At 44.0% G+C, this 18,766-nt stretch overlaps 1 protein-coding gene across 1 annotated transcript; it reads left to right on the top strand.

Annotated features, from left to right (window-relative positions):
- Positions 1-269: 269 nt before the first annotated feature.
- man2a2 (mannosidase, alpha, class 2A, member 2) lies at positions 270-18,441 on the top strand. Its single transcript, XM_084363524.1, has 23 exons — positions 270-500; positions 1,702-2,636; positions 3,071-3,328; positions 3,454-3,598; positions 4,712-4,883; positions 5,116-5,243; positions 5,558-5,731; positions 6,192-6,378; positions 7,692-7,869; positions 8,151-8,353; positions 9,651-9,833; positions 10,045-10,159; positions 10,269-10,339; positions 10,453-10,618; positions 11,735-11,971; positions 12,210-12,332; positions 12,628-12,742; positions 13,001-13,134; positions 13,947-14,088; positions 14,428-14,561; positions 15,407-15,601; positions 15,702-15,815; positions 16,579-18,441. Exons 2-23 carry the CDS (start codon positions 2,505-2,507, stop codon positions 16,729-16,731), a joined length of 3,459 nt encoding a protein of 1,152 aa, XP_084219650.1. The 5' UTR covers positions 270-500; positions 1,702-2,504; the 3' UTR covers positions 16,732-18,441.
- Positions 18,442-18,766: the final 325 nt, after the last annotated feature.

The following is an 18,766-nucleotide window of genomic DNA, read 5'->3' as shown; positions in this document are numbered from 1 at the left end:
CTGCTGAGTGGATTGTTTTAAATATTACAATCATTAACTTGCTATAAATATCACAGGTAAGTGGGTCATGTTAGACACAAGCAGGTGGGAATATATTGTGAATGGCTTTAGCTTTATAAAGGTTATAATCACTGTATATACATGTGACTGTAAGTGCTTTTATATTCACTATTAATCACTATGAATATTAATTATGATTTTTATCTGTTTCATAGTCAAACACGTGGAGGATCCTCGTGTTGCAATGCAGACACTCATATTTACACACTGCACTTCTGAGTCCAGAAATTAAAGGTTGGTGCATTTCTTTCACAATCTGCTGAAGCTGTCCGACCAATCACCGCCCGATGCGCAGCTCCTCTCTTCCCACAAGCCTTTGCGGCAGCTCAGCGGTGCTAGCGGCTAAAGCTAGCTCGTTCAGTTGGTAATCTGTCAGCCCGGAGCTAAAAGCACGCACACTGCTGGGCTCTCCACTCTTCCGGATTACTCTCCTTTGATGGGTAACGTCAGATTTTTTCATTTTGTTCACAAAGCGACAGTCCCAAGGTCGTCAGTGACTGTTCGCCGATGTTTGGATGGGGAAAGTGGGATGGTTAGCCAGGAGATATCAGTCACGTATTGTCTTAATGTTATCAAGCCAATACTTGCTATCGACTGTAACGGTTGACATAAATCTGCCATGCAGCACAGGCTCTCAATGCAGAAAGACAGATGTGACTGCTGTTTGCCAGGGTTCATCAGTAAACGACAATGCCCGTAGTAACGTTGTGTGACTCCTGAAGCTAGCTCGTAAACCAGTCGTGTTGATGTGGTAACTTAATCATGGAACATCTGGTTGCTAGCGCTAGCTTAGTCAGCTACATATTCGTGATATCAAACGTCAGTTAGTATTTAAGTAACCGGGTTTATTAAAGTTTGACAGAGTGCTGTAATTTAGCCGTTGGGTTAACTATCTATATCTGTTAACTACATGCCGTTAATGTGAGCTTACACGGGACAATGTCCAAATGCAGGTATGTTAGTGCTGTTAAGTTTGTTCACTGGCTAGCTGCCCAGCGATAGCAGGACTAAAAGTCTCCCAAGTTAATGAATAAATAAGGTGCCCCTCCCGAGTCAATATCCCGAAAACTACTGTTCAGGTTCAGAATGTCTTCCTTTATGTTAATAACACGCCATCATGTGAGCAGCTTGGGATTTGTGGTTCATTTGCATTTTGTCAAACAAACGCAGGACTGTAGTCTCTATCCCTGTCAGGCATCCCGACTGACAAAGCCTTTCATGTTGGATATATTCCTCATGTGGTCCAAATGGTCTGAGAAGTAATTGTCTCCCTGCTGGCAGTGAGGCTATATTTCAGTCAGTGTGAGCAAATGTAAGTGCCAGGTTATTATCCCAACCCTCTGTGGGTAATGCTAAGACCGTCCCAGCCTGAGAAGTGAGCGGATTACGATCCTGTTGGATTTGCTCACAGAAGGAAACAAGAGCACCTATTAGTGCTGTGAGGAAACACAGGCCACTATGCTCCGCTTGATCCCCGCTCCCCCTCTTGTTGACTTTATTTGTCAGATCAAGAAAAAAAAAGGTCTCTCTCATTCTCCCTCACACTTCCTTTCACTTGTGCTTCTCATTAGTGGCAGCCCCTCTCTGGAAGGCTGGATACATATTATTGTATGCTCCATTAATCAAAACCTTTCCCAACAGCTAAAGAAGACCCTCTGATGCGATTTCAACTTGGCGCTTGCGATCGAGGACAGACGGACTGCCCATGCTGCCACAGTAGATATGCTGCCTCTATGCTACTGAGAGAAGAATGACATTTGTCTCATTTTAATTCCTGGAGCTGTTTCGGGGAAGAATCGAGGCCTTGCTTGAAAAAAAGTTGCTGCTCCAAGCCAAGTTGGTCTTTTTCTCAGCCCATTTCTTCGCGCCGTTGTAGCCTGGAGTGCAAACTGTTATTGCACTAGAGGCCAACTAAGCAAAAGGGCTGTACTGGAGGATTAAACTGTGCTGTGGTAGTGGGGACTGGACTAGCGGAGCAGGCCCACATTGACACACATCATGCTGCAGGGACACTAGGGTCCCTGTTTGAGCCCCTTCTGTGTGGCGCTTGTTTTTTTTTTTCTTTTCCTGCAGTCTCATCAGTTTGGATGGTTGAACACAAGGGCTACTTTGAAGGAGCCCACCGGTGGCTGTGGTTTGGCCAAAGCTGACAGACTGCTTGCCAGCTATTGCTGATTTAGTACCCTTGTCCACTGCCACTGCTGTCGTAGCCCGCTTCGCTGTGGTCTCCAGTATGGTGAATGGAGGCTGGAGGCATCACAGGAGTGGAGCCGAACCTTCAATACTGGTGTAGCTGTTTACTTTCCATCGTTTTGTCCGCACTGTGAGGGATTGCATTCAAGTTTTCAAGGACTTTTTTTTTCTCTGTGCTGGAAAAAACCCCCCACCTCAGTCAAGGTCATTTTTTTTTTTTTGATCCGGAAAGAAGACCGCTCCAGAGGAGGATGAAGCTGAGGAAACAGGTGACAGTGTGTGGCGGGGCCATATTCTGTGTGGCTGTTTTTTCACTGTATCTGATGTTGGATCGAGTCCAACATGATCCTGCAAGGCGACAGAATGGAGGGAACTTTCCACGGGTAAGAATAATTACTGTAGTGCTTGTGCATACTGTATGTTGTGTGAAAGCCCTCTTCTGCAGTTATTTTTGTCGCGCTTCTTTCCGCCTGTTTTGTTTTGATGCACCAGAAGTTTGATCAAAGCACAAATTAGCATAAAGACTTTTGTTTACTTTAGTCAGATAATTTTAATCATGAACAAAAGGCTCAATATTTATTTATTTATTTATTTTTAACACTCGTATCCTTTTTGTAAATCTTTAGTGCTGATTAATCTCACACTGCTCTTTGTTATTTCGGCTAAATCAGATGATCTTTCATCACAGATCGTCTTAATTTGTAGTCGTCAAACAAAGTTTACTGACTCTGACAGAGAAGAAGAATGTGGGTTTGGATAACAGATGTTTTATGACGTTACGCAGCTGCATGATTTATTATTTTTGTCTGCGTTTCAGAGCCAAATCTCAGTTCTGCAGAACCGGATAGAGCAGCTGGAGCAGCTCCTGGAGGAAAACCACCAAATCATCAGCCACATAAAGGACTCTGTGATGGAGCTCACAGACACAGGAGCTGTGTCTCCCAGTGGCCACCTGCCGTTCAGAAGTGCCAACGGTTCCTGGGTGCTACCCTTCGACGGCCGTCCCACTTTCCTCGCTGTCAAGCCCCAGGATTGCCAATTTGCTGCAGGCAGCCGTGGCCAAGCAGACGTTCAGGTGAGCTCACTGAGCTGCTAGTTGTTTCCCCAGATGAAATCTGTTGTTTTAATTTCAGATGCTACTACATACTTATTTCTAGGGCGTGTTTAGTGAGCTCATGATGAGTTGGTGTTCCATTTTAGATGCTGGATGTGTACTCCCTTCTCAAGTTTGACAACCCGGATGGCGGCGTATGGAAACAGGGCTTTGACATTACTTACGAGCCTGACGAGTGGGACAATGAACCGCTGCAAGTGTTTGTGGTCCCCCACTCCCACAATGATCCGGGTGAGTTAAGAGGGCGTAACACAAAGCTGTACACGTCTCAGTGCTTTGAGAGTTTTTCTGATTGAAATGTATCTTAAGACTCAGGCTAAAAATGGCATCTTGTCAGCAGTCAAACCAGCTACAGCGAGTCCTTACCTGAGCAGGAGGGCTAGTGAAGATTCGATTCATTTGTTCTCATTATTATTATTAGCATAATGCTGACATGATTGACGGCTCAGACACAAACAATAGAATTACAGAGATATTGCCAATGGAAAACTGTATCTATTTATAGGTTTGATTGGCTGAGATGTTTTTCCGGACTGACATTTCCATTAAACTTGTTTACCAGCCTGCCACATGCTTGCTAAGTTGACAGTTATTGATATGTTGACAGGCTGCAGAGACCTGTAAAATTCATCAACAATAAGAATAGCCCTTGTTTGGGAGCTGCATATGATTCAACTCTGCTGCAAAGTTTTCTTTACTCATTTTTTTAATGCAGCTTACAGACTGCAGTTAGCCTGAAGACACGTGGATGCAGGTTTACTGGTAAAAGGATAATTTCTTTGAATACAAAGTAGGGGCTTTAGCGCTTTAAGTCAACTTCAGGTAAGCAGGTCAAACACTGAGTATGACTGCAGCAAATCGTCCTGTCGCTCACAAAAAACTATGAGCTCTCATTCACTTAACTATCACCATTTCACTGTCATTTCTTATGATTGAACTGCAGAATGAGTCTGAACGTTGAACTCTATGAAATACATCAGCCCCACAATATGTGAGATGAATATTTGACAGGACATTTTTAGGCTGTGCTATTTTACTGTTGCAAACTCTAAGTGCGTTTTAGTCACTTTCTTTGAAACCACTCTGCTAAATAGCTTTCTGAGGGGAACAGCTCCACTTGAATAAAATATGAGTTTTATTTTTGATCCGTTGCAGCACTTTTTGCACAGAGTTGAATCTCTTACCTGCCCCTGTCTCATCATTTTACCAGCCAGCTAGATAAAGGAGAGAGGGTTGTGGTGTACGGAGGTGTATTGTTTCAGGAGATGGTCCAAGCTGTAGTGGACAGTCTGTTCGCCAGCCGCTGTGTAAATTGCTCATATTTATATCTTCTTGTCTCGTTAGGTTGGATCAAGACTTTTGACAAGTACTTCACAGACCAGACGCAGCACATTTTAAACAACATGGTGGTGAAGCTGGCAGAGGATCCTCGCAGGAAGTTCATCTGGTCCGAGATTTCATTCTTCTCCAAGTGGTGGGAGACTGCAGACATACACAAGCAGGAGGCTATGCGCAAGTGAGTCACAGCTCAGTGAAGCGCGCCTTTAAGTTTCCCACCTAAATCTGAGAATGACTTGATATTTCTCTGATGCCCACTGGCTTGAAGTACAGTTTTTACACAATGGCTAGTATCTGCTGGCAGATTGTGGTAGCTCTAAAAATAACTTGTTATCTGGTTAATAAGACTCTCCGTCTTTAGGGCTGGATTATCCTCACCTTGCTTTCTTAATCCTCTCCGTGTTCAACAGACTGATCCTCGGAGGGCAGCTAGAGATCGTGACAGGAGGATGGGTGATGACGGATGAAGCCAACGTTCACTACTTTGCCATGATAGACCAGCTTATTGAGGGACACCAGTGGCTGGAGAGAAATCTAGGTGCACAATCAGACTCCTTGTAGGAGCCTTTTCATTCAAATTTGTCAAATCATGCTTAAATGTTTAAGATGCTCTCTTCTCTGCGTGAAATCTAAGGATGTTTGCTTCCTAAGTCTAAAGTTACAATCAGAGCAGTCTTCCCAATGCTCATCATCCTGCATGCGGTATGTGTTGCCTCTCACTCAGCGGGTGATAAAACACTTTGTGCTACTTTCAGCGCTCCCCGCTGAGGAGAATGACTTTCTAAAAGATGCACCCTTTCCTTTTCATCCAAACATAACCCTGAACATCTTGTTTCCTGCTGGCGGTCGTAGGTGTAACTCCTCGCAGCGGGTGGGCGGTAGACCCTTTTGGGCACAGCGCTACGATGGCCTATCTGCTGAAGAGGGCCAACCTGACTAGCATGCTGATCCAGAGGGTCCACTACTCCATCAAGAAACACTTTGCCTCCACCCGCAGCCTGGAGTTTATGTGGAGGCAGGCCTGGGGTGAGTGGAGCGGTGCCAGCAACAGTCATCTGATTCATGCGCTTATCTGTGTTAAGCTCATTGCAGAGTGAGTCATGCCACTTGTCATCATGGCCTTTTGGAAGAACAAGCAGTGCATAATAGCCTCAGAGGACCTATCTTCATTATTATTTCTTAATGAATTGGACATCTGCTGAAGAATTACTGCCCATTGGTTCCTAATGTAAAAATCCTCCAATATTACACTGGTGGATATGATCAAATATTGATAGTTCTTTCAGGGATTCATTTTGTAAGTGTTCTCTTTACTTTTTGCTGCTTTATCCAGAATTACTTTTGACAGTCCTCAGTGAAAAATGTGGGTGTGTATGAGCACTCGTGTGTCTCTGATCACAAATACCATCCTTACCCAACATGAAACATTGCAGACTCTTAAGAGGCCTGTCATGCCATTTGATGTTTTACTTTCCTGCCTTTACAGACACTGGGTCCAGCACGGACATGTTTTGTCACATGATGCCATTCTACAGCTACGACGTGCCTCATACCTGTGGGCCCGACCCCAAGATCTGCTGCCAGTTCGATTTCAAGAGGTTGCCGGGTGGTCGGATAAACTGTCCCTGGAAAGTGCCGCCAAAAGCTGTGGTGGAGGCCAACGTAGCAGAGAGGTAAGACGTGGGAATTAGTTTTTTCTCTTACTTATGGTGATAACCTTTAAGTTTATCCATTAAAATGTGTCACAACATATCAACATAAATAAGGCGTTGTGGTGCTGCAAGGAGATGCCTTGGCCTACAACTCATACTCTGCAGATGTAAGGGAACATGCTTGTTTTGATACGGACTCACTACACAGCTAACAACAAGCTTATAACATGTGGGGCGATAAAAGTACTACACTCATCCGCAACGTTCAGTGGCATCTCCTTCATCTTTTTGGTTACCATGGTGATGGGTGATGAGTAGCGCCCAATCAGATATATGATTGCTTGATTTTAAAAGGGAGACGCTGGCGATCCCAGCACCTTCCTGAAAAGATCAAACTTTTTCAACTTGAAGCGCCCGGAGCGGCTGCACAATAAAGTCGGCGTTGTCTGAAATAAGACGCTGCTCCGCATGCTGCCTCATATGCTGCCTCATATGCTGCCTCATATGCTCTCTCCAACAACTTGAAAAAAGGTGCTGGCGAGGAAAAAAATCATGTGGACACGGGCCCAAAGTCATTTTTTTAGCAAGAAAAACAAATATTCTGTTGTTCTAGGTTCTCAAAGGAATCGAATAGCTGGTTTTCTTCATCTAATATGAGCATATAATTGTATGACAAGACGTAGGAAAATGTGATTGTGAGAAATTCACTGCTTTCTGACGTTGTATCAACCCAACAAATGATTAATTGAGAAAATATTGGGCAGACTAGTCGATTATTAAAATAGTATTTAGTTACAGCCAGTGTATGTGTTGGGCTATTTAATAACAAGAAATGTCCATAACTGGAATGCTAAAAATATGTTTGAAAACCAGGTTTTGATTACATAGTTTGTCCACTAAGGAGCACTGAGATGTCCTGCTGGGTATGTGTCTTGATCTTGTCTTAAATAACCAAAGTTATGGAATTTTGGCTCCAGCGACACACGACCATACAGAGCAGATTGGACACTGTGGTTGAAACTCTGTTATCTCTGCTGGTCCCTTTTTAAAAATAAACTAAACTTGAGCTTGTGCCAGCGACAGCAGCCAGAGAAGGTGGATGAACGGAGGGAGGCAGACGCAGACTGCAGATAGCCTCACAGTCACATTAAGCTGCCTTTAAGAACTTTCCAGAGGACATATTTCTGTGGCTAATGGAAAACACCCCCAGGGTTAATTTCATCCTCTTCTATCCAAGGTCGTAGTGATTTCCTCCAGAACTGGCGTATGCAAAGCGGCGCAGTTTGGATGCCAAGAAATCTGTCCCCTCAGTTATTTTTCCTCTCCTCAACCAGGGCACAGCTCCTCCTGGACCAGTACCGTAAAAAGTCCAAACTCTACCGCAGCAAGGTGCTTCTCGTCCCCCTGGGAGACGACTTCCGCTACGACAAGGCTCTGGAATGGGATCAGCAGTACACCAACTACCAGAAGCTGTTTGACTACATGAATTCTCACCCCGAGATGCACGTACAAGTGAGAAAATAATTTGTCAACTGTCACAAACCGTGTCGCCTTCTTCCATTGTGTTTGTGCCTCTCGGTATACAACCTTTCTTGTGATAATGAATCATGCAGTGGATTTTTTAACTTGCTGACAAAACAAAGAATCTGTCACGACTCGATGTTTACTTCAGAAGATGCCTTGTAAGATGAAAGCTGCACGCTCCAATAATGAGAAATTTTTTCCTTTCCTTTCCTTTCTGTTCAGCTGTTGCTTGAGTAAAATGTGTGTTTTGTGTCGTCCGTGTCTTCCAGGCTCAGTTTGGGACTCTCACAGACTACTTCAACGCTGTGTACAAAGCGAACGGAGTGGCCCAGGGATCCAGACCCGCTGACTTCCCGGTGCTCAGTGGAGATTTCTTTGCCTATGCAGACCGTGAAGACCACTATTGGACTGGCTATTTCACCTCTCGGCCCTTTTACAAGAGCCTGGACCGTGTGATAGAGTCGCACCTTAGGTGAGGCAGATTCAGTCTCACTTTCCTGATAACTGGCAACCACAACCCTGCAGTGCTTTCATTATACTGTAGCTGTTCAGGGCCCAGGGTTTTACTTCAGCTTTTCCTACGCATTTTGGCCTTTTGTACAAACACAAACAGCATTTTTGGTCATTGAAAACTGAACTTTTGGAATATCCCTTCTAGGGTGAACATATTTAGAAACTCGGCTTGAGTGTTTCTGGAAACTATGACACATACTCCCACGTTTGCTTCCTAATTGGGCCTTATCAGTGTATCTAGCATTGGCAAATGTGAATTTGGAGTATGTGTTCTGATATCGGAGTTTATTTGAGTTTGTCTCTCTCTTTCTAAACATAGACAAGATGACATCCATTCTGTCAATGTACAAAGTGATATCAAAACATGATGATGGAAAAGAGATTAAAACAGCTGCTGACGTAGTTATAATAAGAAATAGCGTTACCCAGGAGGATTTTGTGAAGAGCAGACACATTTGCCTGCCTTGTTTATAGTATCCTCTGTCACTAAGCAACCACATAATATACAATCTGATTCCTGATTATGGCCTTGTGACATGCGTTTTCAGACGTGTTACTATGGATGGAAACAATTTTTCTAAAATGGTGATAAACTGCTCGTCTGGACAGAGATTGTTTTGTTTTAAACCCGTCTGCAAAAATACCCTGTTGTACATGTGGATGGAGCCTCAGTGAGAGAGTGCTACAGAAGGCTTTTTGTTTCTGTTTTGCATTGCAAACAAGATGTATGTGTGGTCCACTAGGAATAGTTCATAGTAATTTAAGGCATAATGCAAGTCATTCTTTAAGTTTAAGAGGAAGTTTAATAACTAGAGGGTGTAACGATTCACCAATATTAATGGGAAACCGGTTTTAAAGTTAAAGATGTGACTACATTGATACGCCGACCTCTGGATCGATCTAAATGCACTGTGAACTGGTCGATGGCCCGATTTTGTAAAGTTGAGTTGAGTGAAGCTGCTATGCTGCTTCTTTTAATCACAACTTAGCTACAACCTGGCGAGGTCTAAGGTAATGTATCTAGATACGTATCGGATCGTATCATAAGGGAGAGATGCGCACCCCTACTAATAACCCTATTTTTACATTAAACCCACCTCTAGTCTAGACACGGCCACATATACTCACATCTGTACTGACCTGCAAAGCTTGAATAAGAAATAGTTTCTGGTCCAAAAGTCAGACTTAAATTTACAGCTTAGGTCTGAATACCCGAAGACACCCTGGCCTATAATTGTCTGTCGATCTCCTTCCAGGGGGGCAGAGATCCTCTACAGCCTGGCGGTTGCCAACGCTCGGCATGCTGGCATGGAAGGGCGCTACCCGGTCTCAGACTATGCCCTGCTGGTGGATGCGAGGCGATCTGTCGGCCTCTTCCAACATCACGATGCCATCACCGGCACTGCGAAAGAGAATGTTGTGATCGACTACGGCACCAGGTAAGAATCTGAGGGTCTAGAAACAGACGACAGGATTGGAGGGATTACATCCTTGTACCATTTCATGTAACTTCTATGAAACTGAAAATCTGTGCCTCTTCTTTTTTATCCTCGTCTCTGTGGCTATTTTGATACTCGCCGGTTCAATACCTTGAAGCAATAACAAGCTGTGACTACTGCACTGAGCCATTGATTCCTCCTTCCTCCCTAGATTACTGCGTTCACTCATCGGTCTGAAGAGAGTAATCATCAACGCTGCTCATTTCCTGGTGATGAAAAACAAAGAGTTTTATCGCTTTTACCAAACGGAGCCGTTCCTGGAGACGGTATGAGGGAAACATTGAGGGACATTTCTGCCACTGTATGTTAATGTGTCTTGAAAAACTGTAAAAGTATTCACTGTGTTTTTTCTGTGTTATGTTTTTCATTTTCTAGGATGACAGGCGCGCTACTCAAGACTCTCTGCCTCAGCGCACTCTAATCGAGCTGGACCCAGCAGGGCCGAGGTATTATCAGCATCCCCTCACTGCCGCTCTCTTCTCATCTCCTCCGCCTCTTACCTCAGCCACTCCTCCACCATTCTGTGCCTCTGATTGCTTTTTTCCTGTCTCTCTACCAGGTACCTGGTTCTGTTTAACCCCATCGAGCAGGAACGGCTGTGTGTGGTGACGGTGTTGGTCAACACAGTGAAGGTGCGGGTGCTTACTGAGGACGGACAGACCCTCCCGGTGCAGCTGAGCGCTCAGTGGAGCTCTGCTAGTCAAATGAGTGCGGAGGTATTTGAGGTAAGAGACATAATTCATTAGTGTCTACGCTGGCTGCTGTGAACTCAAATTCTCACAGCCCAGTACGAAGTCATTCTAGTTATGTGCTTAAGTTGGAAGAAAGATAGACTTGAAGCCTTCTTGGGGAGTGCTACTTCATGCTGTAAGTTAAATAAAGTTATATAAAGCCTTTTGTGGCTCCAGAAGGAAATGTGGTAAGTCTGATAAATTGCCTCAAACCAAGTCTCTTGAGTCGGCGTCTGTAGGGGCCGAAGACTAGCAGTGAAGTAGAAGTGAGAAAGAAATGAGATTCTCTGTGGCCCACTTCTAATCTCTGTTTAAGACGAACAGCTCAAGATTGTTTTAGCCCCTAAAAGCATAAACAACCAGAACCGCTGGCTGAACTGTCAGTGTTCTGGTTGCATTGTGGGTAATTTAAAGCAGCAGATTTTGACAAGAAGGAAGATCACAGAGGCATAAGACAATATCTCAGGTCATGCTGCGTCAGTTTTGTCTATCGGGAGTCTGAATCAGTGCAAAAATCTTTTTACAATCTAAAATGTGTCATTGTTGTATCTCGCCTGGTGAGTTGAGCTTCACTGGGCACATTTCTGCACATCCTGCCTTCCTCATGACGCAAAATATTGACTCATAGAGTTGAATGCCATAGCTCAGGTAATAGTTATGAGGTTGTAGTTTTCTCCTCGTTCTTTTGACGTTAACCTGAAAGCTTGTACTAGAACTGATGTGTTTTTGTTAACCCTCTCAAAATGAAAACGAAACATCCACTGAAACGGCTCAAATATTATATTGCATCTGCATAAGTAAAAAAAAAATTCCCATTTGCTTACCGCCACCCTGTGGATTAATTTGAAATGAAATTCTCTCCACCCACAGAAAGTAATGAATTTAAATGAAACAGAGAAATTACAGCCTCATTAACACTCATCTCTCATCACAGTTTAATTACAGCACATTGTTGCTAATGTGTAAATGCCTTTCGCTTCTAATGAACGCCTTATGGTCAACACTCTATGTTCAGATTAACAAGGAAAACGAAGCCACATTTTCACATTTGTATGCGTATGACGGCGCCGCTTGATCGATATCCAACATTTCTTCAAACCCTTCATCCAGGCGACATTCATGGTCCGTCTGCCACCTCTGGGCCTGGCTGTGTTCCACCTCTACGAGTCTCCCGACTCGCCCATGACGCTCCGCTCCGACACCCTGCTCAGGCTGTCGGGACAGGGTGTCACTGCTCGCGCCACGGACCCGCTCCCCGTGCGCTCGCAGCAGTCTGACCCTCAGACCTTCTACGTCAGCAGTCAGTCTCTCACGCTGGGCTTCTCTGGAACCACCGGCCTGCTGGAGGTTTGTGTTTTTATCGAACCAGTCGGATTTATATCTGAATTAAGGATCTGCTCGACTGTTTTAACTTTGATCTTTTGGAAGGCATAAAGCTGTGAGCTTGATTTCCTGATAAACCCTTGCTGTTTGATCAAAGTGAACATGGCATGTCTTGTTGCTACTCAAACATCCTTTCATCTCTTATTTTAATTCTCTTCACTGTCTTCTCCTCCGCTCCTTTTTATGGCTTTTTCATCTGCAGAGCATCAAGCGCAAGGACGATCCTCAGGAAGTGAAGGTTCAGATGCAGTTCATGGTGTATGGCACTCGTCCCTCTAAAGACAAAAGTGGAGCTTACCTCTTCCTACCTGATGGGAAAGCAAAGGTATTCCCTCTCTCAGTTGTTGTATGTCAGATGTTTACTTGCCTCTCAGAAGGCTTTGATAGACTGTCTCTCGTGTATTGTGTCATTGTATCATGCTGGGGCGCTCGGGGCAGGAAGGCAGGCAGACTGGGTGCTGCTTCATCTTTTCATTGATTTTTTTTTTTTTTTTAAGACAACAGAGTGCAAAGGATTCGTTCTCACACAGTAGGCACTTGTGGCTCCACTTCTCTCTCTGCCGCTCTTCCTTATTCACTTATTTAGCTCCTGACTCGACTTTCTCTCCTCCTGCTTTCAGCCCTACAACCAGAAAGAGCCGCCCGTGGTGCGCGTGGTGGAGGGGCCACTCTTCTCGGAGGTGGTGGCACACTACCAGCATTTCCAGCAGACGATTCGCATAAACAACGTGCCAGGTAATAAACTGCACAATCATATCAGTTTAAAATGGCTTCTGCAAAAGCTTTTCATGTTTTGGTTAAAGGCGCCAGATGGTACAATACAAAAAGGATGTTTGACAAAATGACAATTTATAATTTGATACAGCTGCCTAATTTTGACTTCTAAGCAGACAAATGCACAACATTATCCAAGTAGCATTTGCAAATCACATTTTCCCCGTTACTTCCCATCTGTGTCACAAGTTTGTTTCATTATGCTTTTTGTATTTTTAGGGGTGGACGGTTTGTCGATAGACATCACCACCATGGTGGACATCAGAGATCAGACCAACAAGGAGCTGGCAATGCGACTAGTCACTGACATCCAGAGTGGAGACGTCTTCTACACAGATCTCAACGGCTTCCAGGTCAGTCGCACCTTCATTAAGCGGATGCTGATGAGTTACACTCCTTTTTTTTCTGCGTAATAGCATTTTTTCTTTTTCTTTTTTGGTCCATTATCTTTTGTTTTTGAGGTTTTCATATTATTCTGTAGCTTCCCAGTAGTGTTCCTTGTGTAATCAAACATTCATCAGGGTGTGTGTGTTTTGGCATCAGAATTCCTGTGTGACCTGACGTAGGTTTCTGCATGATTACGGTGCTACAAATAAACCAGCTAGCCCGCCTGCTATGCGACTCCTCTTCGTGTGAGAGCTGCAAGTTTGTCTGTCTTGTTTGAACATGGCGTGACTGAACAACAAACGCACAGCAAACAAGATGAAGCAAGTTCTCCGGCTGAATTCGCACAAAATCCTGCAATGTGGCACCGTCCTACAGGATTACAAGATTGTGTGCTTTGGAGCGTAAACAATCAGAAAACCTATATTACTTCGTATCCCTCGTTTAACTAGGGAGAAGGTGCCGACTTTGAGTAGTGTTTTTACAAACGGCAGCCGTCAGATCCTGTATAGTATGGCTCTAAAATAATAATAATCATAATAATAATAATCACCATCTTCTACCTCCACGCTAAATTTTTGTTTACACTGTCGGCGAACGTCTGTGTCGGTGTGTGGGTTGAGGGAGGACATCAGTGCTGTAACCTACATCTCCATTTTAAAACCCTGGAAAGAACGCAGCTTGAGTTGCTCTTTAACTATCCCTGACCTGGTCATGGTCATAATGTAGATTTTGCATCTTTCCTCCTCTGTAAGTTTGACATATTGATCTCCTCTTGCAGATGCAGCCTCGTCACCACTACATGAAGCTCCCCCTGCAGGCCAACTTCTATCCCATGCCCAGCCAGGCGTACATCCAGGACAGCCTTCACCGCCTCACACTGCACACAGCTCAGTCTCTGGGTGTCACCAGCCTGGAGAACGGTCTGTATTTTATTACATTCAATTAATGTCATTTCATTTTAATTAATTTCTTTTTTTTGCACTCTTACTTTTTTTTATTTAACCGTCTCTAGCTGTTTAGGCAATAGGGTTGTACTGATGTGGGGGAGGTTACTCTCCCTTCTCTCCATCAAGAGGTTTTCAGAGTTCATACTTTCACATTAATGCACTGAGCTAATTCTATTATCATCGTTATGTGAGTGATGGAGGCGTTTGTAAAGGACGAACGGCTAATGTCTTTCGTCTTCATCAACCAATCATCTGAAAGTTCAACACACAGGCTTTGTATGAAAGCTGTCGTCCTCTGTTCCTCCTCCTCAGGCCAGCTCGAAGTGATTATGGACCGACGGCTGATGCAGGATGATAATCGAGGGCTGGGTCAGGGCCTGAAGGACAATAAGAAGACGGGCAACCGCTTTCGACTGCTGCTTGAGAGGAGATCCACGGGCAACAAGGTCAGTAAGATGGTGGACAAAGGCGGATGTGGAGGCCTGGGGAAGTTTCTCTGCTGTGTTGAATGACTCTGCATAAGCTCTGTGGAATTTAGGAGTGTTATGTCCTTCATTCTGCGTTCATTATCACCTTTCTTCATGTTTTATTTCCAGCACTCATTACCACCCCATCTGTCTTTGTTGTTTACCTCTCATCTCTTCTCCTTCTCCTTTATTTTCTGCTTCATTACCTTCAGCATGAAGGCGTATTTGCCAAACTCTCCTCCTTGTTTCACTCTTTCCTCTCCAAAATCTTGACTGACGGAGTTCAAGAGGTAATGTTGCCGTAGCAACAGTGAGGATGCTTGTTAGCCCTCATTATAGTCTGTTACTGTAGCTCTAGTTCCCTTTTTTTTTTTGTTGTACTCTCCTCCACCTCATGGCTGTTCCATCTTTACAGCAGCGCCATTGAAAGTAACAAATGATGCCATTTATCAACTGAATGAAGACTCATTGGCAGAGAATGGAAGCCATTGGTTGTAGTTTTATCATCCGACACTGTGCTAAAAAACTGCTGATGGTACTTGGGATGAAGTTGCCACAAAACATCAGACATAATGTTTCAAACACTATAATGCCATTAATTTAAAAAATGACATCGCAGCGCTGTGGCTGCAACAAAACCCAATATAGATCGATTAGCACTGTGTCTGGACTAGAATTAGAAATACACCTTGTGCGCCGTCACAGTAATTAGAGCCTATTCCTCCTGTAGAGACGTGATGACACAATAAATGAGCCACTGATGTTGTAACGGCAGCACTGCCACTCACCACTGTGGTTTAAATTCCTCTCTCGCCCTCCCACAGATGATGGACAGTGCAACAAACAGCTTCCCGTCTATACTGAGTCACATGACCAACACCTTCCTGAACCACGAGGTGTTGGCGCTGCCCGTCCTGCCCAAACGCCGCGGCATCCCTCCTCTGCAAACCTTCGCCCCTCTCAAGTCCATCCTGCCCTGCGACTTCCACCTGCTGAACCTGCGCAGCATCCAGAGCCAGGTGAACTGACACGCACAAAACACACACACACAACTTTTTGGTTTCAGATATTCTGTGGTTTGACTCGACTTGATTTCTGTTTGTGTGTGTTTGTGAGCAGCAGGACACCCAGTCTCCGTCTCCGTACACAGCCATGATTCTTCACCGTCTGGCTGTAGATTGCGGCCTGGAGGCTCAGAACCTGGGCTTCAACTGCACCACCACACAGGGACAGGTCAGGACGGACACACACACACACACACACACACACACACACACACACACTATAAAACAAAAGATGCTGTATGTTCATCAAACTCTCACTTGTGCATCAGCTGATATACAAAATATATCCCTACATCTATCTGTTCTTTGCTACTTTGTAGACTTTATCTGTCAGCTATGGCTTTTTATTTAATTTTCAGATTAATATGTAACATGAAAACATACGATCATCTTATAAAATATGCTTTATGAAATATTAAGCTACCAAACAGTATATAAAGCTGTTAAAATTGGCTCTCCTTAGTCCAACATAAAATTAATAATGTAAGACTGTCAAGAGGCCTTTGTGCAGGGGGCGCCCCAGTAGCTCAGTTGGTAGAGCATGTGACCCACACACACAGAGGCCTGTCCTCGTTGCAGCGACCCAGGGTTAGAGTCTGGCCTGGGGGCCAACTGCTGCATGTCTTCCCCCTTCTCTCTCTGTCATCCCATTTCCTGTCCTCTCTCAAACTGTCCTGTCAATAAAGCCATGAAAAGGCCATAAAATATATATATAAAAAGAGGCCTTTGTGCATAATTGGTTACTTTTACTGTTGATGCTTTAAGCACATGCTTTTGGGAATACTTTACTTTTTAATGCAGTATTTCTTCTTGTCAATTTTTTAAAGTTTGTTTTTGCTACTTTTACTTTAGTAAATCCCCCTAATACTGATTTTTATTTGATTACAGCTAAGCTAAATTTAGATTTTCTAATGCCTTCTGTCTCTCTGCAGCTGAGCGTGTCAGGACTGTTCAAGAACCTGGACCTGCAGCTGCTCCAGCCCATGTCCCTGACGCTGATGCACTCCGGCGCACCTCTGGCCAACGACTCCTCCATCAGCCTGGATCCCATGGAGATCTCCGCCTTCAAGCTCAAACTGCGCTAAGAGCCGTCCGGACTAAAAGAGGCAATAAAAAAACTCACCAGACTTGTTGGACCAAGAACCATGCCCCATGCCGGGGCCACAGACTGGCAACAGAGAGAGAGAGAAGGGGAGGAGGGGGGGTGTGTCTGGCTCTCTCTGATTTGTCAAGCAGAACCACAAACACTACAGCTCGGAGAGGAAAGGTCCACTGTAACATGACTGACTGCACAGCAGGGGGCAGACGATAGCTGTTACTGTGGACGTCTCCGAGAGCAGCGAGAACCCGGGCGAACGTGCAGCGAGAACGGCTGCCAGAACTTCTCATCAGATGCAGCCCGGGTGTCTGTTCATCTCTGTAATCGACAATGAAATCTCATTTAGTTCTGCTTTGTAAGAACTCGTGTCGTTTTCTATCTTCGCTCCATCCTGGACTGAACTACTGAATGTAAATATCCCAAACGACTGAGGAGGGGAGGGGGGGCTGGGACTCGTGCCACATCAGAGTGCAATTTACAAAGCTTTATTTGGTGTATGGGGTTTTTTCTTTTTTTTTTTACATGTACGCAGTGAAAATGACACACCACCACAAGTGATTTTGTTTTTGTACCTGTCAATGTAACTGCAGTTAATTGTATTTGATTTTTTTTCCGACAGACTCGAATGCAGCAAAGAGAATGTGTGGTCTCTTCGTCTTAACTCGTGAGGAGAGGCTGCGACTCTCATGTGTCTTGAGTCCAACAGTCGGCCACGATAAAAAATGTGATCACTAATCATATCTGATGAGCGTTTACCTTCGATTCGCTGTTTTTTAATTTTTGCCTGTAGATAGTCTGAAGACTTTCTTTCCCCTCACTTCTTCTTCTCCCCTCCCCGAGCTTCCGCTCTGCGATGAGAAAAACTGGAAGGTCCATGATTTATGAAAGCCCCTGTCCGTCATTCCCGGCTGGTTTCGTTTACCATGCTGTATGCAGTAGAAGACTAGACAAAGACTATACCTCATATATACCATACGGCAGATATATCAGTATGTGTGTGTGTGTGTCTGTAGAGTATGTTAATGTGAATAAGTGAGGGGTCTTTCGGGGGTGTATCAAGGTTACAATGTTTACTATCAGGGACCATTTATAGTACTGTTAGGTGTCATCAATCACTTTGGGTTTCTGTGTCGAGCAGTGGGGCATGTCATCGCAGGACAAAAAGACAGACCGGACTACAAATTAAAAGGGGTAGTTCACCCGAATTATAAAAAGTAGACACAATTGCTCCAGTGGTGTCTAGCTATGCAGATAGATTTGACTTTGAGATATCAGTCTAGACCTGATTGTGTGGCATTTCAGAATAACCGTCGAATAACTGAAAAATTGCTCACCATAATATAAAAATTATCTCTGCAATTTCCCAGAGCTCAAGGTTACATATTTTAAAGCACTTGTTTTGTACAAACAGCAGACATCTTAAAGATTTTTCAATTGTTTCCAATCTAAAAGAACCACTTTACTACTCATCTGAGAAGCCGAGTTAAAGAATCTTTGGCATTTCTGCTTGGTCACTGATAACCCCGACAAAAGAAGAAGTGATTATTGTTGTCGATGTTTAATTTTCTTTCGACTGTTTCAGCACTTTATCTGTCTCTGAGATGTCTGCCACCAAACTCATTACAATGAAGTTGAATGAAATTTCATTTTTTGGTGCTCAATGCATTAAAATGTTTCATTTAAAAAAAAAAAAAAATGACAGCAGCTGGTCTTTTCCTGAAAACGTGTCCCTGTCACTCTGGACCCCTCCGCTGTGAGAGGAGTTCATGAACTACCTTCTCCTCTGACAGAACCATTCTCTTTCTACATACTGATTTCTAAGCAGGTCTGAACCTTGAAGTATTATGATTAAAAATCATTATTGAGGGCGCACTATTGTCTGATTATGCACTGCACAAAGAGAAGGTGTTCACAGCTGAGTTAAATGGTGGTAGACCAGCTCAAGAGACACCTCAGAACACCAAAGATAACTTGAATTTTTTAAAAAACACTTCAGTTATGTGTAATTAGTCGTGTCTTCT

This window comes from Pagrus pagrus (assembly GCF_965226575.1).
Source record: "Pagrus pagrus genome assembly, chromosome: 10".
Lineage (NCBI taxonomy): Eukaryota > Metazoa > Chordata > Actinopteri > Spariformes > Sparidae > Pagrus > Pagrus pagrus.
Note: the sequence above shows the minus strand (reverse complement) of the source record. Positions and strands in the feature narration are given on the sequence as shown.

What these genes read in the sequence shown, in the direction of transcription:
- man2a2 (XM_084363524.1), top strand. Translation starts at nt 2,505, where the DNA reads ATGAAGCTGAGGAAACAGGTGACAGTGTGTGGCGGGGCCATATTCTGT. An exon ending in CCACTCCCACAATGATCCGG is followed by an intron (nt 3,599 to 4,711) that starts GTGAGTTAAGAG and finishes TTGTCTCGTTAG; the next exon opens with GTTGGATCAAGACTTTTGAC. An exon ending in TCGCATAAACAACGTGCCAG is followed by an intron (nt 12,743 to 13,000) that starts GTAATAAACTGC and finishes TTGTATTTTTAG; the next exon opens with GGGTGGACGGTTTGTCGATA.